At 40.3% G+C, this 25325-nt stretch overlaps 2 protein-coding genes across 5 annotated transcripts in view; both read right to left on the bottom strand.

The window, feature by feature from the left end:
* loxl2b (lysyl oxidase-like 2b) overlaps positions 1–16499 on the bottom strand; it is a 33762-nt gene extending 17263 nt beyond the window's left edge. The window contains exons 1-4 of the mRNA XM_047592105.1: positions 16343–16499; positions 13439–13798; positions 12516–12691; positions 883–1094 (exon numbers count right to left, since the gene is read on the bottom strand). Of these exons, the coding sequence (XP_047448061.1) occupies positions 883–1094; positions 12516–12691; positions 13439–13787 (737 nt within the window). The 5' untranslated portion in view covers positions 13788–13798; positions 16343–16499. The remainder of the gene's footprint in view (positions 1–882; positions 1095–12515; positions 12692–13438; positions 13799–16342) is intronic.
* A 4221-nt stretch (positions 16500–20720) lies between these two features.
* LOC125011699 (lysosomal membrane ascorbate-dependent ferrireductase CYB561A3) lies at positions 20721–24551 on the bottom strand. 4 transcript variants are annotated; one of them, XM_047590957.1, is made up of 7 exons: positions 24481–24551; positions 23830–23959; positions 23094–23298; positions 21537–21745; positions 21291–21445; positions 21027–21195; positions 20721–20931 (listed from the first exon to the last, which is right to left on the bottom strand). In XM_047590957.1, exons 2-7 carry the CDS (start codon positions 23950–23952, stop codon positions 20905–20907), a joined length of 888 nt encoding a protein of 295 aa, XP_047446913.1. In that variant the 5' UTR covers positions 23953–23959; positions 24481–24551; the 3' UTR covers positions 20721–20904. The 4 variants fall into 4 exon arrangements, with proteins under 4 accessions (XP_047446913.1, XP_047446911.1, XP_047446912.1 ...); XM_047590955.1 differs by lacking the exon at positions 24481–24551 and adding an exon at positions 24377–24466; XM_047590956.1 differs by lacking the exon at positions 24481–24551 and adding an exon at positions 24326–24466.
* Between the last annotated feature and the right edge of the window lie 774 nt (positions 24552–25325).

Below are 25325 nucleotides of genomic sequence, written 5' to 3' on the forward strand. Positions count from 1 at the left end.
ACTGGATTATCAACCATGCTAAGAAGGAATCCACCCCAGAGTCCCAGAATCCAGACTTTTAAAGACACAAAAACAGTTTTATTATGTGTCACTTAAATTGCAGAAAAGACTATTTTTTGGTAAATGTGGCTGCTACATCTGGCGTACATCATGCAGAATTGAAAAAGAGTATGGAAAAAAAATACTAATGACCAACCCCAGATTTTGTACATCTAATTTTTTTCTTTGTTATAGGTTTACTGGAGAATTATTTGTGTTTCAGACCTTTTTCCCAGACTGGTAACAGCTGGTATACATATCTCACATGAAGACATTGCTTTTAGCACTCAGTGTACTTCTCAAAGGAGTTGTAGGGACCCCAAACTGCATTTTTGCGAGTCAGTGTCCCAGACCAGAGCATAAAACTGAATAACAAGAAATATCTGTCTTGATAATAATTTATCTCACATGTATTACTGTAGCAGTATTTCAATTAACTAAGCCTCTCTTCCAGGCTGGTGTAGCTACATTCAACTTTTTGACCAGAACCAGAACTGCTGAATATTGTAGTCATGGGTGAGTGCTTCTCAGGAAACCTATCTGGATTGTATATAATTTTATGTCTTTGCATCCATCTGAGGCACCAGGGGTGTATGCATAACATGTAATCACCAATTTGTGGTAAAGAAACTGGAGAAAATAGATCAGAGGTTGCCATCTGCCAACTTCCCCTGGAGCAGATTTTGCCGCTGTCCAAACCACTGAGTCGCAGCACTGAGCTGGAGACCACACTATTCTGAATTACTGAATAACACCATACATTTCTACATGAGTGGACAATACTGAATAAAAGCCATCATCCAAGGTTGGATCTTTGATCTACCCAGGACCACACATACTCACTTGTAGACTCTGGCATTGTACTTCCTCTCCCCGGGGAAGCCAAACATGCCACAGATGACTCTGCTGTTAAACTGGGTCCACTCTGCATTACATATCTGCTTCCATTTGCCCCCGTCCTTGACCTCCACATAGCCCTCTGTGACAGGGATCCGCTTACGGTACGACGACAGGATGGCTCGTATGCGCACATCTTCCACTTGAATGTCAAGGTTCTGTCGAGAATACAATGAGAAATGTCAAGAAAACATGTAGCTATATGCTAAAGATGTAGCCCATGGCCAAATCTCATATTCTGTAGACTTTTGAAGCGAAAAAAAGGAAATACAAGCCCCCTGGATACCATCTACTGTATACTTGTGGCATGTGCAAAGGTTTGGACTCCATACAAACACCTAGAAATCTGAACAACTTGTGATGCAGACATTTGACTCAGGCAGGCTGACTGGGTGATCCAACTTCCTGTCTGGAAGGGAGACCCGCTCTAAAGTACAATGGACATGGAGCACCAGTATGTATCCAAGGAATCAGGAAACATACTGTAGTGTACAGTAATTTAAGAAGTAGGTTTCTCAAAATCAAGATAAAACTTCCTCCAGGTTTTTGAAGCCAGAAATAGATTTACATGTGGAATACAAAACCAGAGTACTCAAAAACTTACCTAACAATCATAATACTAATGCGCATATAAACACGTACGTTGTTCAAAGAGCTGGAAGCACTCTGGCGTATTCAGATTCTCCCCTGCAGATGTCAGATGTTGACTTGTGTGAGGAGAAAGGCAAGGTTTCCTAATGACCCTTTTCAGTAACTCTATCTATGGATCAGAGCTGCACAGTGGAACAGTGAACCACCAAACTTTGGTTCAACCCTGCTGCATCTCCTTTGCAGTCCTATGGGAGCTTTTTGTTGGATTTAGTTTCCTTGGTATTCCAAATCCTGTCTTGACGTCCACGGTTCCCTGAATTGCTGTTTCTTAACATCACTTTTGACTGTGACACGAGCCAGGCATCAGCTAGCTTCAGTTACAGATCTCCAGTCAGTTACAGTGCGTTATTTGAAGAAAAGGTTATTTATGTAATTTTGTCCATTTCATTTACATGTCGACGTGTTCATTTCAGAAAACACCTTTGCACACGGGCCAAAAAGAACACTGCGTTTTCATTCTCTTGCAAGATGGACCTCTGTAGTCTGGTGTGATGTAAACGGGCCATGCATCACTTCTGTCTAAGAGCTGCCTTTCATGTTATGTAACGTGCAGCCAAAAACACCAGCCCCTCAGCCCTGTCAGTGCTTTGTGTAAATCCAGATTGCGCAACCATTTTTACAATGAATTTCCTTCTTAATGCTGAACAGCATGACCATCTGTCCTGCAACTATTTGGCACCTTCAGAAGCCAAAGGTATCAAAGGGTTTCCATGATAAAACCTGCAACACCTTTTAGTCTGACTCTGGAAAAATGCACTAACACAGCAGTTTGTTTGTTGTGAGTATACAGGCCGTGAGAGGCAATTAAGGAACTGCCATTTTTTTCCAAACGCCTCGCCAGACTGAGCCGAGCAGGCCTTGGAGAACTGAATATTGCTAGGACGAAAGTGGTTTTGTGCTGGTGTCTTTAAAGGTTTTGCTTTTACAAGCCAAAGTTACCTGTACCTCGACTCCCCCCTTTAGCAATGATGATATCAGAATCCTAGAAATATCCCTACAGTAGCATTTCACACCTGCTGGCTTTATGTAACAATAATTGCCACATATGGTATATAAAACACAGTCGGCACATTTCATTACTATCAAAGTATCCTCTGAGCAGAACTCAGCCAGTGGTCTGATACCTCACAGGCAGTGTGAGGTATCAGACCTAAAATCAGCTCCTAGTCTTTCCTTTTTTTTTTTTAAGTAAACATCTTGCTCTCCCAAAAACCAAACCAACATTCTTGTGCTACGTGACAGTGCAGGCTGAGGAGATGGAGCTTGGTCTGGCTGCGGGGGGAATATGTTGCGTTGCTCAACAGATGGGCCAAATACACACTCGTATACAGCTAAGCAGAAGCTAGACATCAAATAATGAGAGAGAAGGGTTTCCTCTGCTGGGATTTGGCTCCTGGGGAGGGCAGATGCCACCAGAGGGAAACGTACAAATCCCCAGTCTTTCTATCCTCTGCTATTTTCTCTCAAAGATAACCACATTAATCACTCTGGTCTGAGTCAATGAGCCTCGGGCTGCAGAAGTTATAAAAGTGCATGAAAGCTGAAATCACGGAACACGATAATGACTGGAAATGTGGTGACCTTGTCTGGATGTACTGAGTATACAGTACAAGACTGGCTTGCCAGCATGCAATATAAACAAGTCACAGCCAAACGCTGTGAATCAGTCGAGCGAGTAAATGCAACCTGACTAAACAAGACATCGAGTCGCTGACAAAGGTAGCTATGTACACGGCGCCACTCGAGTTAACAAACTGAGCCTCTGAAACAAACACAGAAACAAAGATGGAGCTGAAAAACAGCTGTGTTTTGAGTTCAGGACGAGAGACCCAACTCTCAGTCAATTCCTCGGCTGGTTCATGTCCCCGCCTCCCCCTGCACAATCCCTTCCCATTCCTTTAATTTGTCCTAATTCATTTCCTGTTTGGAGTTCAGACCGCCCTCACGTGTATGCTCGCCGACAAAAACATGACTACTTGACTGCAGAAGTGAAAAGACTTTTAACATGTGCACCTTGTTTCGGTGCACTCTGGGGAATAGGGCCTTTCCTGAGTCTTTGCTTGTTCAAGAGGAAAAGTGGTGCAGATGGAAAAGCCATTAGTATGATGAGCTGTACAGGAAAGGTAGAGAGGGCTCTATTTGTTGCAAGTCAGGCCTGATTCACAAAGGCTCCATTCAGGTGGTACTATTGATTATCTACAGTATTTCAAATTGTATATTTGAAATAAAAGAAAATGTTATTTTATGTGTACAAAGAAAGGCCTTTCTCAAACTATTATTTCCTTTCTGCTGCTGTCGTGGAACATCACTGTAGAAATGGAAAGGAAAAGAGGGTAATATCTTTTTAGACACACTGCTCAGCACAGAACTATCTCATCATTTCCCAAGAGCCTGCTTGATAGTTGGTGCGTGTAATAGCGGCAACCAGCCAACCTCTGCCAATCTCTACTGCTTTGCATTGCACTGCATATTTATTTAAAAAACATGTTACCATGACATTTAAGATGCTTTAACTTAAAAAAAAAAAAATAAAAAATAAAAGATTAGCAAGAGGTTTAAATCTAACTCTAAATGTATTTTCATTTACAAATCCAAGACAAGTAAAAGACTATACACTGTGGATGTATTAAACTATATCAAAGTTTATATGAGTTTGTGTTCAGATGATTAGAGCTAATTGTGCCCCTCTAACTATTGCTGAACAGCACTTACTGTGGCCACAAGTTGCAATTACAAGCATACAATTTAGATATCCTTTCATTTCCCAAGATTCCTTTGTTACTTTAAAGACACTATCATTAGCTGACCAGACTCAGAGGGAGAGGAGGAACACGCATAATTCCATGATGTTTTCGTCTTGTCTTACTTTAGTAATAAAACCCTTGATTGTTAATCTGTGATGTGCTAAACACGGTGAGCAAAATCCACATTGTTCATTGCTTCTACAACTAAAGTTAACCTTTAGTTGTTAGTTTTTATATGTTTTTAGGTTTTGTAAATGCAAACAATGGTATGCTTCCATTCTGGAATACTTGAAACCTTTTACTTTCTGTTCTCCTACTAATACTCTACAGAACAGCTACAAAATGGCAACTTTTGGCTTTGGCTACACTACTTGAAAGGAAGCTTTTAAAAAACAGTTTGGCCAGAGATCTTTCTGACAGTTGTCTTGATGAACTATGTACTGGTGACAGGGTGTTTGAGGATTTGCTTGAGCAATCCGGCTGTTAAACTTGAACGTGTCCAATCCAGAATGTCATAATATTTCATTTGATGGTTAATTGGCAAAGTAGATCTTCTGGGTGACTATAGAGGAAGCACGTGCTATAGTACGTGAGTCCTCTACAGTCCACAGGGAAGACTACATTTGCCAGCAATAATAAAGTGCACACAGCTTAGAAACAAATGGTCCCAATAGCTGTCTTCAACAACGCTGCCAGCAGAAATCCAGTCCAAAGCAAAATAGTAAACACTTGGTTCATATAGAGTGTGATTTAGCTGCGCATCTTCTGAGAATTCTAGACAGCCTGTAATACTTTTTCAGGCATCTCTTTGTTGTCAGCTGTTTTACAAGCCACTGTTCAGACTTGAAGAGAAAAAAAAAACAGATATCAGAATTGATAGTGCACCAGCTGTGGCACAAATTGAGGATTACGTGTTTTTTTGCCATTAGTGTTTACAGAATGCCGGGGATGTTGAGTCGCAGTGTGCAGTTCCTCCTTTAAAATCCATCTGAAGAGCTCCTTTGTTACCAAACTGGAAACAGATGTTTCACAATCATGACGACTGAGCTAAGCCGTAGAGTAAATCATAAAAAAAAAACAATGATTGAATGGAAATTAAGTCCTTTTATAAGGCATTAAAGAGACATCAAAACATGTGGAAAATAAAGACACACTTGGGAGTGATTGTAGGGTACAGAGAGACGGCTGGTGGGACACTGTCTCATCTTGTGATTTTAGAATAAAGGTTCTCAGCATTGTTTTCAGTGGACAGCAAAATGAATCAAAAATGTCTGAGTTGACCAGGTTTGCAGAGTGACGTTCCTGTTGGATACACAACAGCCATTGTAGAATGCAGTAATAAATCTGAACCGCTTTTGTATTTTTCTTAAAACACAAAGCTTTGCGCACTCCCAGCTGGTCCTTGAGGTAGAACGACGCTACAAAAAAGCCCGACTGTCATGAAAGACACAGAGAAGTCGTTTCATTGTCTCAGCTGGCTACACTGAGATCTTTTGAAACCAGATTTAACTTTGCCTGGGTGTTGCTACCGATTTCCTGAACTGCTGCGATCCTGATCACAAGGTCCTGATCTGATTCATTTCGATTCAGTGTCATTTCATTTAGAGATATTGCAGTTTCAAAACAATTTTACTCAGCTGTGAATGAGATGTTGGTTCCAGAGATTTGTGGTTATTTTCTGTATATTTTACTTCTACTTTCACATATACACATATTTGTCAAACTACTATATTATATATATGTATATATGTAATATATACATATATATGTGTATATATGTAATGATGCTTTACTCTGTCAGGTAAAGATCATATACTATGACAATTGCGATTGTTTCATTGGAAAACTACTTCCAACAGCAATAATAACTTTTGATAACTTTGTGTCAGACAAGAGTAAAGATGAACAGCTGTGGAGAAAACTGCCAGACTAATTAAACCGTTGTGTGCCTCAGTCAACATCTGAAATTTGATAAATTTATTTTGCAAGACTATGCGAACATCAGAAGAGTCAGAATAATCAAAGGCATTACTTCCTACGCAGACGAACGTTTGTCGGGACTAATAAATGGGTTTCTTCCTATCTGTGCACATAAAAATGTGCACTTTATTTTTTTTTTTCCGTGAAAGCAACCTCTCCTCGGAGCGAGATTCTCAATTGACATTGAAGTCAGCTTAATTTTAGAATCTCCAGAGGCCAAACATCCGCCTGCAATGCACTATGGGAATGTGAAGCCTCGGGGTGAAAACTTTTACGTAGCTGCGGAAACATCTTACCAGCTCTGTGAACAAAATAATGAAGTTGTTCAAGTGACTGTGGCACAAAGGGCGGCCATTTATTAATCCGCAGTGCAAACCTGCTGAGGGGGCTGACATGGAAATTGATGGCGCCCTATCAAGACGTGGTTGGAGGTTTAAAGGGAGGAAAGTGGAAGATTTGACCTTAAAGTTTCAGAGGGAAAAAATGACTAAAGAGGGGAAAATAGGAGTTGTAAACTCCGCTTGGGGTGACTTCATAGCTGCTTGTAATCTACTTATGAGAAAGAGAGCAACCGAGAGAGAGGGGTAAAGCCGCAGTAAAAGAGGAAAAGAAAGCAGGAGAAACGCTTTGGTTCCATGAATCCAGATCAGATTTCATCCCTGCATGTAGTAGCACAACGTCCACAGAAGATTTGTCATAACAAGAGAGCAGGCTAACAGGAGTGAACTGAGCAAAGCAGAGTGGCCTTCAGGCGTCTCATCACCGCCATCATCCATCTAAACTTCGCAGTGAGCTACCGCTGCCATGCCAGTTCTTCATGAAGGGCCACTGACGAGGGCATTCACAAGTTGTCTTAATGCATTAGATATGAGGTCTATGCAATCTTAGAAAGCACACACCACATAAGAATTACAAATATGAACTAAATCCATATTCATTTTTGCATTTATGCACACAAATAAAACTGCACATAGTCCGTCACAATGCAAGTTTATTTATTCAAAAAATTATCAATTTATTTTTGGTAATTTTAGTGCAGTTTCATAAAATTAAATCCTGACCTATTATGCCATGACAAAGTCAACGTAGCTAACCTGTCAGAAAACAGCTACACATTTACACACCAAGCAGTGTGGTTTGATATTAGTATTCATTTGAGCCATCTGTTTTTGCTCATTAAGATTGATGTGAGTCCAATATTCATTCTCCTATTAGCTCTGGTTTGGTTTGAGAAACAATCTGACGATGGCTGCTAGAACAAACTAACGCTCCACTAAGCACAGCAGCTCATTTCTGTATTTAGTTATGTTGTTAAAATCCACTATGGAAGTGCACTTAAAATAAGGGTGACTGGAGCAGAGTGACTAAAGCTTTGGTTTATCAATGATAGTACAAATACCCAAGATACCAATCATCCACAACATTAAAACCACTGACAGGTAAATAACATTGACCATCTTGTGACAATTTAGTGTTCAGCTGGGAAACTTTTGGACATGACATTAATGTGGATGTTACTCAGACATGTAGCACCCACCTAGACCAGACCAGACACCCCCACCCCATAGCAATGACACTCCTTGATGGCAGCAAAAAGCAGGCCAGAAATGCAACAAGAACAGGCTCACAAAATTTAAGATCAACACACCATTGCTATTTGTGTAATAACATACATCAAGCACATTAACATATTGCCCTTTTACCACTGTTTTCTCATTGTGCCTACAGAACTGTATGATGTCATAAAAGCCTTAAAAGCCAACATTACAACATATTATCTCTCACTTTTAAGAAAATGGTCACAATAATTGCAACAATTACAGTAATTACAACAGTGAGTCCTAATTGGTTAGTATTTTAATCTGCACATTCTACACTGATCACAGACAGCTCTACTCTGCTCCTTTGTGCAGCACGTCTTCACATTTTAACATTTCCCTATAAATTCCAACAGCTAAAAATATTTGTAACTGCTGGTTTTGTCCATTTCTGAGAGCCGTCTTTAATAAATGAGGCTAAGACTGTTTGACTGCATCACTTTTCATCTAATTTGGATAAATGAGGGAGGGCTGAACGAACGCTGCCAAAAATTACATTTCATAACCCCTGAAATTCTATAATGTTGAGATTGGTTTGAATTGGAATGAGATGCATGAGTATGATCACAGGCCAGACCTCAGACATCCTCTGCAGCCACTTCTGCATAAACTGAAATGCAGCAGACAGTCCGCAAAGCCAGACAGGAATATATAAATAAATGCTGTAGAGATGTCGCGGTACATTTTCCAGAGACATAGAACTGAACTCTGGCTGTCACTCTGTGTTGTTTACCAGCTGACTGAGACACAATGCTAAATATAAAGCTGCTGGAATCCATGTAAACCCCCGAACACAAAAGAACTAATTCGTGGAATGTGAGGTTCATTTTGTTCAGGTCCCTAAAAAAAATTACAGAGCTCAAATTTCAACACCTCTCATTTTATTCAACAATGTGAGAAGACAGAGCGAGCACACACTCGCAGGAGAATCCGAGGACAGATGTCAAAGGTTTGCGACACGTGCGTGCAAAGGGTCGTGTTTCACCTCTGTCTTAGCTCACTCTCAGGACATTTCCTCTGCAGATTTTTGGCACTGCCATTGTAATGAGCTCACCATCACCTGAGAAGGCTGAGGTGCCTCTACATGCAGCCTACTAATCATCTTTTACCACAACACCCCCAGGACCACGTCATCATTGCTGTGCCATTACCCACCAGAGTGTGCCTGCCTGGATGAGTCACCAAATGATAAGGCCAGGCACATTGGCAGAGTCGGGCTCCTGGTGGGCTGTCTTACATGCTGGGGGCCCATGTAACTTTTTTTTTTTAGTGAATGGAAAGTTTTTTTTCCCCCAGCTGCTACCATAGCCTGACTCCAGACGTCTAGACTTCTCCCGCTGCACTCTCCGGAGAATGATAATCTGTACCTTTTGTCCGTGTAAACCCCTGCACGGGAAGTCAGTTGGATGTACCTTCTCCCACAATGCAGCATGAAAAGGGACTGATTTTACACATCAAAGTGTGTTTCCAGGTCGTGGGGAGCACTAGCGCGTATGTGGAAAAAAAGTTGCATAAAGCCTTTTTTTTGTCTCAAAGCGGAGCTGTCTAAAGCCTGATAAATGCCCTCAAGAGGTGCCACTTGAAGAAGACTTCCAGAAGACAGAAATTTACTGAAGCTGAGTTACAGTTTCAGAATAATAAAAAAAAAAAAAAACGAAACATGCAGTGAGATGTAACCCTCACTTATAGATCCATTTAGTAACCTGGCTATTATACTGCTACTCAGCCTTGCTGTAGCTAATTTTTCCCAGAATTCACTCTCAGAACCACCAGCCATTACAACTAGTGACTGTTGAAAGAGACACTCAGCTGCAATGAACACCAGTGTCACTCTTTCTATTATGTATGTAGCTGTTAATGTAGTGGTTAGATATTTAAATTTTAATAGCTATACTGCAAATGTGAAGTTTATTGACTGTGAGGGAGTCACTAGTGCAGTAGGGCCCACAACGTGGAACCTATCTATCTATCTAGATACTTAGCTAGCTAGCTTGCTACTTATTTAGCTACTAATCCTGAGGCAATACGCTTTAGCCTTTATTGGCCACTATCGAAGACACCAAGTTTTGACACATAATCTGATATTGTTGACTTTACAAAGGTACGATAGCGTTGTATACAATCAGCAAAGTAATCTTTGACCGAAGGTTACATTGCTGATTTCAAACCAACAACAACTGGCTTTTTTTTGCCTCTTGAAAGTTATTATGACAAATGCACATTCAGAAGGCACAGAGCAATATCTGGAGTCCACCATGTTCATTTCAGTCCAATATTCTCTCTTATTTAGCTGATGACTCTACCAGCTCCTGAGGGAAATATCTTGCACTGAAGCTGCTAAATGTTCCACTATGTTGACCAGAGAGCAGCTGTTTTGCTCAACTGGAGCAAGTAGAGTCCAGTAGGCCAATAGCTTAACCATTACCTATATCAAGCAGGGAAACCTCAATAGTAAAAGGTGGGAGGGCCAACAGCTAAAAAAGGTTAAAGCACTCACTGTTTTTGATACTTTATTATAAAAAGTGTTATTGTAGCCACTTTGACAAATCAGAGAGAGGACACCACATGAGCTCAGAGTAATCTAAGCCAAATATAATAATCTGCAAATTTAGCCTGTTGCTTCTGGAAACAAGAAGAAAACCTCTACTGAGCTGGTTTTGAGGGCATTATAAAAACATTTATATTAGTTTTTAAACTCTCCAAAAACCCAGAGGAGTGGGTCAGAAGAAAAGACAGAGGCAAGGAGTAAAACTGGTCTGCAGTTTGCTCATAACATTGGAATGTGGATTCATGAGGCCTGCATGGTGAGCAGTAAGATAACATTCTGCTTGTGGTGGCAATTAGCTCAGAGCTTATTGGCTGGCCCACAAAGAAATGTTCAGCGGGGTCTTTAAAGGTACGGCCAGACAACTCTCGACAGTTACGAGAGAAACACCTAAAAATGACCAGTTTTACTTTCGCTGACACGCTTTACTTTTACCACAGGCTATTTAGGAAGGCCTATTATTAAGAGGGAGACAGTTTAGATGGGATATTGACGTTTAGTGGACAGAGTCGTTTCCAGCGAAACACCAAAAATGATTTATTAACTAAAGGGAAACTATACGTATATCAACTATATGTTCTTTGCTGAGTCCTGATGGGTTTCCTCAAGTCTGGAAGAAAAGCTGGATGATCCTGGGCAGGGGTTAGTTTGGGGTTCACTTACATAAAGCTTACAATACAAATTGGGGTATTGGATTTTGACTTTCGCCATTTAGTAAATGTGACTTTTACAAGTTGCCCAGCTTTTTATGGGGTTTACTGACATTTACAATAAGAGCCTGTGATATACATTAGGGCTGCACGATTCTGGAAAAAATGTGAATCACGATTTTTTTGCTTAGAATTGAGATCACGATTTATTAGGAAACGTTTTTTTTTTTTTTGTTTTTTTTTTTTTTACAAAATGTGTACTGATGAACAAAAAAAAAAAAAACTTTCAAATATTCATTCAAATAGACTAACTATTTCCTTAGAATGTGGAGCATACGTTTTTGAGACTACCACCTGGGGTTTCTTCGCCATCCATTTAACTCTCTTTACCGCTGACTTCTCTCTGATTTTCTCCCTCACTGTTTCCACACACTCAACTGCAGGCAGGCTTCCTCCACTGACGGAATCACGTGTTGTAAAGACGCCATAGGTCAAGGGAGGAGTTGGCGGCAGTGCTGCCTTTAGGGGCTTTGATTGTTTGTGACGCCACTCGTGAAATAAAATGCTTAAGAATCGTTGTGTTTCGAAATGAGATCATGCATATGTGTGAATCGAGATTGTGATTTTTTAACGATTTAACATACATGATCGAAATTCCAGAATCAGATTTGAATGCACCAGGTCAATATGCTCCCAGTCAAAGGTTGAGAATTCAGACATCTTATTCACAGTGCCACCTCACTGGTGTTGTCCACTTGCATCTTTTACATGAGTCTCAGGCCTGAAACAGTATGGGCTGTTGACTTTTGGAGGCTGTCCAATCAGAACAGGGAGGGCTCTCATTTGGGCGGCTTTAGAGAAAACAGGCTTGTTTCTAACAGAGGCTAAACTGAGGGGCAGCATGAAGCTAGTCAGCTAGCGTAGAAGATAAGTGGCATTAGGGCTTTATTCATAGAATACTTCATTTGGATGTTTTGTAGTTGGATTCTAGTGCAGGAGTCTACAACTATGAGAGAACAACCCTTTATTTTACTGTCACCAGATACAACAATAAATCCCAATGATGTACTGAATTAAATGAATGTGACCTGCATCCTGATAACTGATAAATGACAAATTAATTGATTTTGATTTAATTTGTCGTTAAAATCTGCTATGCTTTAAGATGTTTTAGTCAAATCTGTCTAAATAGTAACATACACCTACATCGGATTGACAAAAATCCCTTACCTGAAGAGGGCTTATGAGACAAGCAGTGTTACACAAAATACTTACAAGAAAAACTGATCGTAAAGGCCAGCTGCCATCATGCAAGCCAGCAAGGTGTCAGCCAACAAATGTGTTTTGGGTAGAGTCTACAAACAAGATGCCATGAGACCCCAAAGGGTGTACGTAGAGAATTTTTTTTTACCTCCACATGGTTGGGCAACGTGTTGACAAACTTGAACCCAGGGATCCTCTTGTCACTGCACACCACGCCTACATCTTCACTGTGTTTGCAGTCCGAAACACCGATCCCATTGGACGGACACAGAGCCAAGGTCTTCTCTTTGCCAGTGCAGTGGAGATTGTCAAACCAGATGGGTCCTGATGAGATGAGAGAGAGATTAAGCACTGATTCCATGGGAGGGATTTTTCCTTTTTGTAGTGGAAACAACACAAATATTTTCCCAAAGACTGCAGAAGGTTTACTCTGAACTATTTTCCATTTACACAAATTAAAGGATGATGCACGGTTACATAGATAATAGCAATGTGCGGATCGATACTGAAATATCGATACCTCCGATACCAGGTCTTTATGCACTAAAATCACTTAACAGGAACACAGTGGCAAGCAACACAACAAAACTTGTGAAACACCTCAGGTTAAACCACAACATAGAATACGGAGACATTTTTTACTGTTAGAAACACCATTTCCAAATATGATTGTTCGTTTTTTCTTTTGTTTATTAGCTCAGCAATATAAACTTTAATGATCCACAAGGGAAATTGCTTGGTCACGGTAGCTTAGGTGCTCATAAAAACACTCGTAAAAACAACAAGTAAAAAGAAATACCTGAATATACTTCTCAGTTTAAAATAAATAAATGACTCTGATGGCTAGATTTTGTATAAAGCTATGATTTGAAATACATTACATTCTTTTAAGATTTACCAGACACATTGGGTGTATTTGCACCAAGTGTCGGATTGGTATCGATCCAGCCTGAATTTTACTCAGTATCGGATCGGAAAGGAAATCACTGGTACCAAATTTCACTAATAAATAATATGTTCAACCACTACTAGTCATGTAATAAATATAAAAAGTATTCTATTTTAAGGTACCTTCTCCTTTCCCGTATTTTGAGGATGGCGACCAAGAGATGGCTTCCACGTAGCCCAGCTCCCTGCACACCACCTGAGCAGAATGGATGGTGAAATCGTCATCGCAGACAGTACCCCACTCGCCGTTGTAGAACACCTCGACACGGCCCTCGTTGTGTTTCCTCTTATCTCCTGCCAGTCGGAGCTGAATCCTGGGCGTGTCTGGTGCCAGCTCTGGGGCAGTGTACAGTTCCTGCTCTGCGTCAGGGTAGCCCTGTGGGTAGCCGAGGTGCTCGTACTGGGCATAAGCCAGCTTTAACAGCACCAACAGGACGATAGTGCAGCAGGGTCGGTTCTGGGTGGCCTGCATTTTGGATGGAGCTGACAAAATGACAAAAAGAGAAGAATGCTCATTAAAATTCCTTGGCAGCTGTGTTCTTGTTTATTGCAGATAAATCAAATTAAAGGAACAGCAAAGGATGTTTACAGAGCACATTAACATTAACAGAGAACATATCCACAGTTTAACCTCAAGCTGAGCTGGAAATCTACAGTTTTGTAACAGACTATGTATTAACAAGTGGGGTAGCTAACGATAAAAACTGTTGTGTTGTATTACGGGAAATGTAGGATTCAGTATTTTTGGAGCATAGGGACTAAGTCTGGACCAAAGGTTAAAGAAAACCAGAGAAAAATCATGCAACTTTGGAGCACCCTTAAGACTGTAGTTTACAACCAACAAATTTACTTTTAGTTTTAGTTGAGTCTCGTGGCTCTCATCGGCTTCATTTGCAGAAGGAGCAGGCAGTATGTGTTTACAAAAGTTCTGCTAGACCAGATGAACACTGAAGTTTGGTTTTTAATTTTCACTACTGGACAGAAAGTGTTACTCCAAAATCTTGTGCCTTGGCCTATGGTATAGCCTGACGTGCACCTCCCCAAATACTGCAACTACATGTCGCAGCAAGGCAGGCTGCAACCGGTGTGATTGATCCATCTTCAACATGCTCTGTAATTCAGTGATTTTAGAGAAAGTTACTGTTAATGCACATTTATTAACTTGAACTCCAGGTGAGCAGCTTATTTCCACTCAACGGTGGGTAACGTATTCAGTTAAATTCAACACACCTGTTTAACTATTGTAATTACACAACACTTTCCCCAGCACATGCTCTGCATGAACTGGTTGCAGGAGAATAAACTAAGCAATAAGTTATTTTTAATATAGGTTCTGGTTGTGTAAATAAAAAAGGGATTCTTTCTATATCGCAGATATCTTCATAGAACTGGAAAGGAAATGTAAGGAGAAAATTACTTTCTCAGAACTGTTCCACAATTAATATCAATCATTTCATGTAGATAATAGTTTTCTTTGAGGAAAACCTGTACATCTGACAGCTGGACACCTTAAGAGTGACGTAATATCAAATCCCCACAAAATACACTGACATATGGACGGATCGGACAGGATGGACCGGAAAATGACTCATGAACGGCTGTGTCCCCGCACAATGGCTACACTCTAACTCTTTTATTTGTGTAAAAAACATCTGGCAGAGCATGGATGATCCATCAGCTGCAGGGTTTCAACTTTCCTCATTGTAACGTGGCAGCAGTTACACAAGCTCGAATCAACATACACATTACAAAACGAGCACATGGAATGACGCTCGCAGCCTCTAGGTCTGCCTACAATGTGTCAAGCCAAATCGTTGCATTACAAAATCCGCATGGACCGAAACGGTAAGATTCAACTAAGGTCTATACGCATATACGACAGAACTGGGTTTGCTCATTCGCACTTTTTATATACTTTACACTCCAGAAACAAAATGATCTCTATTGTTTTGTCATGCGAGAGAGTTCAGAAGAGATGAGGACTGGACGAAGCTGTAGCCTCTTTGCAACAGTTTTCAAACTAGATCCAGGATGTCCTGGCTCCCCTTCTGCTTTAAGAAAACAAAATGTCAAGAACTCCCCTGAACCAGAAATCCTGAAATATGAAACCTGAGCTGCCTTTTTCTTCAGAGACACTGACATTTTTGGACTAAAGTAATCATGCCCATTAGGATATTTTCAAAAGAACTCTACTGCATGTATGGTATGTGAAGCCATCTTTAAAAATGTTTGATGCTGTAAGGAATGTCTTTTTTTGGTCCTATATAGATATAGTGCTTCCGCTTCTGTGCCAAACCCGTGAGTCCCACCTGCTGCTGGAGGGGATCTATGCATCGGCTGAAAAGGTCAAAATGTCAGTTTATAAGAATGTCAACCACTCTTCTCGTGCCCTTTGCTAAAGAACTTCTACTAGTTCTAGTAGACATAGAACTAGTAGACATATTGAAAAGGGAAGGAGGTTTTCTTTTCTGCACAATGCCCTTTTTGGTATACTGTATGTTTAACTAACACACAAAAAGCAAAGGGCCTAACTTTTTTGAATACCAACATTGTAAAAATGTTTTTAAATACTCATGCATGTGTGTTTTTTTTATTTTGATCAAACTTTGGATGCAAAAAGTATTTCTATTTTCTCCATCAATCAAGTCATTGTTCAGTCAGTAAAATGGTCCTAGAGCTCATAGGGGGAAAAAATCAAATTCCCTTAAAATCAAAGTGCATTCTTCTGATAAAAAATAACAAATCCTCACATTGGAAAAAAGAAAAGATGTGCATTATTTATATAATGCCTAAGATTACTTAACACACACAGCTCAAATGAAAACACCGTAAATTTTATACAAAGTTTAAAAGACTCCACCAGTTTTAAAGAAATACTTTTCAGTTGTGCACAGAACTAAACCAGTGAAAATCCTGCAGTAACATCACAAGGCTTCAAAAACATCCTCACAGTGCACCACATACTCTGTAACAAAGACTATACCTTGGGTGACTACACATATGTTCCAGCTTTCTAGCTGAACTTACTTTTTCGTCTCTTTCGCTGAAAACTGTCCTTCCTGAAGCTGCAGTATCACACACACACAGCAGCTCAGCGTGCAGGGGTCCAAGTCTGAAGTCAGCTACTTCTCCAGCTGCAGCTCTCTTAACTTTCTCCCACTCCCTTTCATGCATGTCTAAGGAACTGGACTCGATGGTGGCCCCGCCCACTGACGCCCACCTTTTTGATGACCTCAGATGAGATGGTCCGGGACGTGGAAAAGTGCGCGTCCGCTTGACTGTGGAATGCTGCTTTTGTAAGACCGGTGGAAAATTCACTAACCCCCTAACTATGAGCCAAAAATGTGCAGCATAGTGGACACTGCAGTGGAATTTCGGACTTAGAAAAATTGTGGATTTATTTATTGGGAAATTTGTAAATTTGCCTATTTATTTTTTCTTACGTTGGGACATTTTTATGATGTTTTTTTTACGCGTTTACAGAATCTCATATATAAGGGTGGGCCTTTATAGATCATTTTGGACACAGCTTGCAATAAACTGTAAGCTAAATTGTTGACTGATTCAAACTGAACCACGTAAGAAGACTTCTGCTAGAGAACTGTTGGGCAACTAGATGACGTCACAGGGGCTAGTTAGCGCGCTTAATGGCCGGGTAACTTACAAAAAAAACACGAAGCTGTTGTCAATACAAGTATGTATTAAACATGAATTAAACATGTTGTAAAGCTAGAAAGAAACGAACAAAGATATGACATCACCATTGGATTCTGTTACTTCAGAAAACTTCAGCAAATACTTAACAACCATTGTTACAGCAGACTTCTTCAAAGAATATGTGGTAACAAAATTGTGATTAAGGCATAGGCCTACAGTTAGCTTGGTGATTTTAGGAACTCCCAACAGAGAGGATGAAGGGAAACCTTTAGCTCTAGTTTGTATCTGTTGCATATGTTCACACACTGGAGAAAGAGCTAGCCACTGGTTTCTTCAGAGTTTTATGAGCCTGCAACGAGTATTTCCCCATCTCGCTGCAGTTTCCTTCAGCACTGTGGAGGGTTTTAGCATCTTTCAAGTCTTTACTTTACTACCCACAAAATTACAGACTCGAGAGCATGTTTTTTTCAAACCAAAAATTAGCATTTGTCATCATCATTGAAATGAGGTGCAAGGAGAAAGACTGGCTGAACTTGGATCAAAATTCATGTGTTGCCAAATAAACAACATTGAATGCTAAGACCAAGTAATTTCACCACATAGCCCGAAGGAAATGTTGCTCAGTGCCTTGCTTCTGCTGCCCCCAAGTGGCCATAATCTCAGTTATTACAATATTACATATCTGAGAAATTTTGGTTTGAAAAGCTTGAATGTAAAACTAAACAAAATAACATGCAACATTAACATATCTTGACTATAAAATATAATGCATTCAAAAGAAAGGTCAATAAAGTACAAAGCATTGAGCAAAACTGTTTATTTTCTGTCCTATTACACTAAAACATATTGACATGTGTCATTATCAAGTAATGTAGCACACGGTGGGTAAGAAGAGCACTTTATTCATGGAACGATATGTTTAAGTCTTATGATGAGTCATATCGCCTTCATCCAGGGTTTTCTCCTCGCAACATAACCTAAACTACTCATTAGTGACTCTGTGGTGCAGCTTTGGCAGCACTCATCTGTTTTGGGAGGAAATCAGTGTGAAATGTCCCGAAGGCATCACTCATAATCTTGTTTCAGAAGCAGAGGAAAGAGACGGGACTCTCTGCTTTGACGTTGTTGTAAGTCTTCCCCAGCACTTGTCTTGGATGTGTAGATTTCATCATGCTGTTTGTGGTATTTAATAATCGTATGTTCGGCCGGACTCTGCGGCATCATGGGAGACTGTCATTACACTGCTGCCAGACATTTCATTTTCGAGAAAAAAAGGCACATCAAACAGTGACTTCTGATCATGATCAGAGTTGCGTGAACTCACTTGATCCTCCCCTCTTTGTTTCTGTGCAGCAGACTAGACATAGAGTGCAGGGTGAAATCTCAGTGGTCACAATTTTAGTCAAACGGAACAAACACGAGTCTACATCACACATACATGAACAGTTATTAGCAATGTACAGTAAGGAGCTGTGTGTGTAGTGTCTAGATACATGAAAACCACCAGCACCAACTTTCAGCTACAGTAAATAATAATAATAATAAGGTATAGTAAAAGATCAGTATATTGTTTAGAAACAGAATTATTTAGCCCTGTCCAAAGAAAATACAAAAGACATGTTTTAACTTATGGATGTATGGGTGTGTATTGCAGGGTAATACAAGCTGGACTTTGTGTTAAGTACTAGGAAATATGAGCCATGCAAAACTAGATGGTGGTCATCATTCTTTTTATTTCCCAACATCAAGTTGTAATTGCAAACGGAAAAGTGTGGTGTTTCTGCCTCCAATGCTGTTAAATTCGCTGTGATCACATAAAAAGTCCAATTGGACAAATTTGTCTTGTGGTATAAAAAGACTGGTTCCTGGTATATTCGATGAGGTCAAAGTGAATTAGCTGTTTCAATTTCTTCATAATTTGATGAATGTTGATATTCCTTTAATACAATGGACTCGTCTTATTATATCCGGTCATTAACTTGCTAAAATTGCTGTCAAGTTTAAAATGTGTATTTTCTTTTAATTATTTTTGGGGGCTTTTTTTTTGGTATTTAACAGACAGGAAAGTGGAGAGTGACAGGAAATGGGGAGGCAGAGAGGGGGGAAGGAGATGCAGGAAAGGCCTCTCGAACCGATTCAAACCGGTCCTGCAACAACAACACATGGCCATTATTATCATCTGAAGTTCTTCTTCTTCTTCTTCTTTTTAAACAGAATATATGCAAAATAAAGCGGCGGTTAGAGACATTTAGAGATGCTGGTTTATTTAACCTTTGGCCAGACTAGCTGATTACCCATTCCCTGTAGACCCATATGTATGGAGAAGAGTAAAAATCAACATTGTCACAAAAGTCTCAGCAAAAACTAAAACATGAAAAACAGAAAAAGAAAATTACCAAATATTTAGAATATCCTTTTCAGAATTGCATAGTGTGACTCACCTCACAATCCCTCCAGGGTTAAGACCAAGTACCATACCAGACCATACCAGACCAGAGCAGACCAAGATGTTTTTTGTTAGAATTAGTTTGGTGGTGTCACTGTGTAACCTCTCCTCTCCTCACTGCAGGTTCCAAAAATGATGGTGTGACAGTGTTTTTTCAGTGCTTTCATTCTCACAGTTCTATGTTGGGTCTTGTGGTGTACACATCCACTGCAGACTTCCTCTGGGGTTTTTTCTACTTCTGCGTTTTGTGGCTTTAACAAACAAAGAGCTAAAGAAATCATTTGTTAGCAAGGTCAACTGTGACAGCAGCGATCTCTGGCCAACTTTTACGTTCATGTCCTGTTATGTTTTGCCTGAAGAGCCAGATTCCATCTCTCATCTGATGTCGCATTAAAGTGTTTTCTACTGAAAACATAAATTAAGAGAGTTTACTTACTTGGGAAGATGAAAGCAGTTTCCAGTTGACTGCCCCAAATCTGATGAGAGGCATTTTGACAGATTCTTTTTATGTAGACTTCAGATGATTTAATAAGCATCTTTCATCAGCAGTTTGTTGTCCATGGGACGGTGTGTGGAATACAGTATTTCAAGGAGTCAAAATTCCTTCATTTTTCATTGTTTTTCTACATAAGCAAGTCAACTTTACATCTTAGTTTTGTGCATTCAATGAACTCTTGACCAATTAACCTGATGGAATTGGTTGCAGACTGAAGTTTCCATCTCAGTCCTAGGTAGGACTCAAAGATTATACAGGTCATTATCTGGGGACCATACATTTTATAGAAATCCATTCAGATGTCCAGATATGATACTCATAAATGTTGCTGCTAGCGCTGCTAGAGCCAATGTGGGGACCACAAAGTCGTTCCGATGTATGATATGGAAACCATGAATATCTCAATGAAATCCTGCAGTTACTGTGCTCTTTACAGTCTGAAACCAAAGTGCCTCGTATACAGCCACAGTCCCTGCATGACCTCCAGATCCACAGAAGACTATAAAAGGAAAAATTGCATTGCTAGCTAAATTGCCTGAATGTCTACTTTTTCAAGCCACTCTGTGCTGACAGAGAGCAGACTCCATGTTATTCTATTAGATGATCTCACTCTTCCATAAACCAGGTCTGCGACAGACTATATCTAATCTGCCTTGTAATCTTGTAATGCTGCATTGATGTTAACTGTTTCCTTCAATTGATCCTGTCTGTGGTTTCCTTACCGAAAATATTCTCAAAAATATTAAGTTTTCTCCCAAAGTAATAAAGGACATTTTCAGCCAACCTATTAAGGAAGAAATGCCATATCATTGATTAAAAACACTTTATTCGTTGGACAAAGACAGCAATTTTAAATATAATTTGAAATAAATATTTACCCCAACAACAGACAAATAATTCTCACACATGCAGGAAGCTGCTACATCAGAACAAAGATTCTTCAGCCACTTGTGATCAGTGATTCTGCTCCGGTGGTTTTTTAGTTTCCCTTCAATCATTTTCTTCTTGAAGCAACGGCTGTGAAAGGAATTGAATCATTATTAAACACTTTATTAAATGAGATCCCCCTAATCTCTTTCATTACCAACTATCCTCCATGCTGATGTTCTCACCGCATAAGTCATATCCTCAGGCCTGGAGTCTGGTCTCTGCCATCTGTGGTTGGACAAAATCTTGAAGACTACCAAGCCGAAGGCAACAATCAGGACACCTAATGAATTTCCTAACAAAGCCTCACTCGGTAGTGAAGTGTATGGCTGAGTTCCATTGGTTTTTCCCTTCCTGTGGAAAGTAAAACCCATATAAAGCGAAGGAATATTTTATTTATCTCTCTTAAATTACATTTATCAAAGGTAACACAGAGAGACGGCACTCACAGAACAAAGAAGAGCTTCTCATTGATGCCGGAGATACAGGCCGCGATGCTGAGTGACAGTATGCTGCCTCCCAGCCACACGTGGACGGGCTTCAGGAGTTTACGTAGTGATATGGGGGAACAAGGCAGGAGGAAGACAGCCAAACCCGCCACCCACTGCACATTGGACATTAAGCAACAGATAAAGACATAACATGATTCCATATAGTATTTCAGTGACTATGTTTAAGCAGTTTAAATTGTGTACCTGCATGGCAAAAAGTGCCATAGCTGCGATCCCAATCCAGCTATGCAAGGAGTAGAGGTTGGCAATGTTTTGGGCGTTGTGGAAGTCAAAGACAGCGCAGAGTCCCACAATTGACAGGATCAGGGAGAGGAGCATCAGTGCTGCATGAAGGAGCTTCCAGGGGAGTTTATTCTGACCCCAGGTCAGAGGGACACGGTACAACACAGCACCTGCAGGGAAGAGGAGGCAACAGAATTATTCAGTGTATGTAGCGTCATTGTGAGAAACCTCAGTCAGATTAAAGGAGCATAATGTCTTCTGTAGACTCAGAAAGTGTAATAAGTCTGTACCATGGAAATCCTTACAACAGCTTTTGGGAAGACGTAAACATGGCCAGACACCTCTTCATGTGGTTATGTGCTGTGCACGGCCAAAATGCAGATAAACTTAACGCTGCGCCCAAACCGTAAACTAGGTATTAAGATGAACTTAGCAAGGGATGACGTACAGATCGTTTGATGGTTTGGAAGCTTGTAAGAAGAACTATAATCAAGACTAACGGTGCACATACAACCAAAGCTTCTTGTATGGATTTACATGAGACAAATAAAAATCTTTCATGCTTCTTAGGTTTGTTTCACGTTCCAGATGGGATGGTATCATGGAAACAAAACTCACATTTTCTACGCTCTAGAAACTCCAAGAACAATAAACCGTTTATATGAATTGCATAACAGAAAGATGTTGTTTGTATGGATAGATCGCGTTTGCAGTTGGAGGCGTTTTTCCAGCAGTTTTACAAATGCACTTTTTTTAGGCAGATTTGACATATTTAACTGTATTATCACAAATGATCACTGGGAAAACCTAGCAGAGGCCTGAGTGACCATCCCGTACCGTCCATGGACTGGAGCCAAGAGTTGCCAGTGGTCAGTGATCACGCAGCAAACGTTAGAGCCTTACAGAAACTTTTAAATATCATCTATGGAGAAATTCTTTTTAAATAATCAAGCAATGATTAGGGATTAGAAAAGCTTGCATTTTACTGGGTGTTGGATGGAGGCAATTAGTGCACACACCAACAGTTACCATGATAAACTTTATTACACCAGCATGCACCTGGTTTTCACACAGTGAAATGTGCTAATTTGGGCACCAATGTGCTACAGAGATTTTCAAATCAAAGGACCATTTTAGCAGAAGTGTGAAGTTCCTATTATTTAACCAATGACACGTGCTCCTAAAAGAGAGTGGTAAACATTAGCCCAGATTACAATATAATGTGCAGCACATTGTGTTTCATGAAGCAGAGGCATTGTATTTTGTGGCACAAAGGCGTCTTCTTTCATTTAATGGACATTTATGAAAAAAATGTGACTTGCAACCACGACAGTGTAACAAAGCAATCACTACAGACGTTACCTCACTTTCACGTCCCTGAAATGATGCATCAAATTATACGCTAGGTCTCTTCAAAAGCTATAAGGTGTAATTACCTTCATAGTGCCGAACTGCCTGAATGAAAGACAGAAGTGAAAAGCAGAAATGAATCCCTGCATGATGTCGAAAGTCACCCACCGTTGCCGTACACCACCACCAGACCGGTCACCATCAGGACAGGGTGCCAGTTGAACTGAAGGGCTGTGCCGTCCCAGGCGAATCCGCCACGCCAATGCCTGCTCCACACGCAGACGCACGCCACACAGGCCACGCTCAGGCATAGGCACAGCAGGTAGCACGCGTAGAAGAGCACGATGGACCTCATCCTGGGGAGACCTGCCGACTGAATCATCAAAAAGAACTCAATCAGAGGTGAAAGCGAGCGAGAAGTCGTGTACATTTAGTCACTGCCTAGTCAGCGCTGATTCAAAAGTTCAAATGTTGACAAAATGTCAAAGGCTGACAATAAATGTCAAATTGAAAGCTGGTCAAGCAGAAGTGTGCGCTTTTGAAATCGATTTAATTATAGAAATGCTTATATTTTATATCCACAAAAACTATAAGCTCAAAAGAATAGTGGCACGTTAGTGTTAACAAAACAACTACCGTAAAACACTAAAGCATGTTAAAATGAAATTAACTTCTGCTAAATAAGTGCATTCAGCTAATGAATGACAATCTAAACTAATTCTCCGTCATCAGTCATCAGAGAGCCAGTGTGACATGTCTTACCTCGTCCACAGCTGCTGTACCACTTCCCACTCTGTAACACCTGAACCTAACTCCGCATGGTGACGTAGGAGTTATTGTTTTGTTTCATGAATCCCCCCTGGTCAGTATTTGACTTACACTACAAGGCGCTGTGCATACTCACTTCGTGTTTCCGTGGTTCGTGCCAAGTCTCACTTCCACATGCAGCTGTGTTGAGGCGGCTGAGAGGGAAGTGGTCAGAGGTGGAGGGGGAGCAGCTGGGTGACGAGGGGCCACCCTCCTTCATATGCTGCCTGTACAAGACATGGCACACGTTCAGCTTTAGATGTATAGGAAATAAAACACTAAATAAAGAACATAAACACTTTTGTTTGGCGTTTTAAAACTTGTCCAACAACCAGTGGATAAAGATCACTGCTTTATGGAAAAGAGGCACCACTGCACACATTCAGTTCCCCATTTGTTTATCCCTTGTGCAATTAAGCAGGAAATTCCTACATAATTCCTCATAAAGCCGTATTAAAGTGTAGCTAATAGATTCATTACAGGCCCTCATTTCTGTCATGGCAGGTGTGTGTCTCTTCTCTAGACGAGGAGACTTTAAATTCGCATGTTTTTCAAACAGAGTCTTGTAAAGGAAGTTATCTCTTCTAACATACGCGTAGAAGTCCGGAATTTGACGTCTTTAAAAAAAACGTACAGTTGTGTACCTCATTCACAAACCCCGAATATTTACAAAATAAACACAAAGCAGAACTTCCACAAACGCTACGGTGACAGGTAAGTCACTTTCATTTCAGGAAGAGACACTTACCGAACTCTTTTCCGTATTGTCAGCGCAAGGTGTTGTGGGAAATGTGGTTTCACGCGTCAACAGCCTGCCCCATTAACCACGTCTGTCTTAAATTTCTTTAAGTGAAATTAGATTTTTTGCGACACTTAGAACAGAAGGCCCTTGTGAATTTACCCAGATGAACATTTAAACACACACGTATCCATAATTAAAATAGAAAAAGGAAAAATAAATAACACGTAACAGGAAAGTAACAGATATACAGACAGTCTGGCATTACATAAACATATGGACGTTGTTTAGTAGTTGGCTGTGATCACAGTGACTTTATGAAATCAAAACAAAAGACAAATGGAAAAGATATCAGCTGACCTGTCTCCCAGCGCCACCTGCTGGCAATGTTAGTGACTGTCTCATTTGCTGTATTTGATCTTTTATGTTGCTTTCAAGCATAGAAATGCTGTTCCTCTTTAGAAATCACACACACACACACACACACACACACACACACACACACACACACACACACACACACACACACCAAGCACTGAAAAATCAAACTAATTATATGCCCCCCATGAATCCAGTTTCACCTACAGCCCGTGCATTGTGCACAAATCAGTTAATTATTTGATGGTAGTTTGATAAAGAAAAGCTGTACATAATTAAATGCACTATTGTGAGAGCAATAAAACAGATATAAAGTCCTTAAAACTAGACTTTAATTCAGAGCCTTTCCACAGAAGCAGCAGCATTTCAGACATTTACATTCACATAATCTAAGTAACCTGGTTACTCATAGATATTAGATTACGCATCTTATTTGAGGTTACATGCAGCAGAACAGAAATCTGATTTCTCGCCTA

The sequence above is a fragment of the Mugil cephalus genome, chromosome 8 (genome assembly GCF_022458985.1).
Source record: "Mugil cephalus isolate CIBA_MC_2020 chromosome 8, CIBA_Mcephalus_1.1, whole genome shotgun sequence".
Classification (NCBI taxonomy): Eukaryota; Metazoa; Chordata; class Actinopteri; order Mugiliformes; family Mugilidae; genus Mugil; species Mugil cephalus.

Bases quoted from the DNA above. Each gene is read 5' to 3' on its own strand.
- LOC125011699 (XM_047590955.1), bottom strand. The intron at 21,446-21,536 runs GTACACAATTTA...TCCAATGTGCAG, and splicing joins TGGCACTTTTTGCCATGCAG to TGGGTGGCGGGTTTGGCTGT. The intron at 21,196-21,290 runs GTGAGTGCCGTC...TACTTTCCACAG, and splicing joins GAGAAGCTCTTCTTTGTTCT to GAAGGGAAAAACCAATGGAA.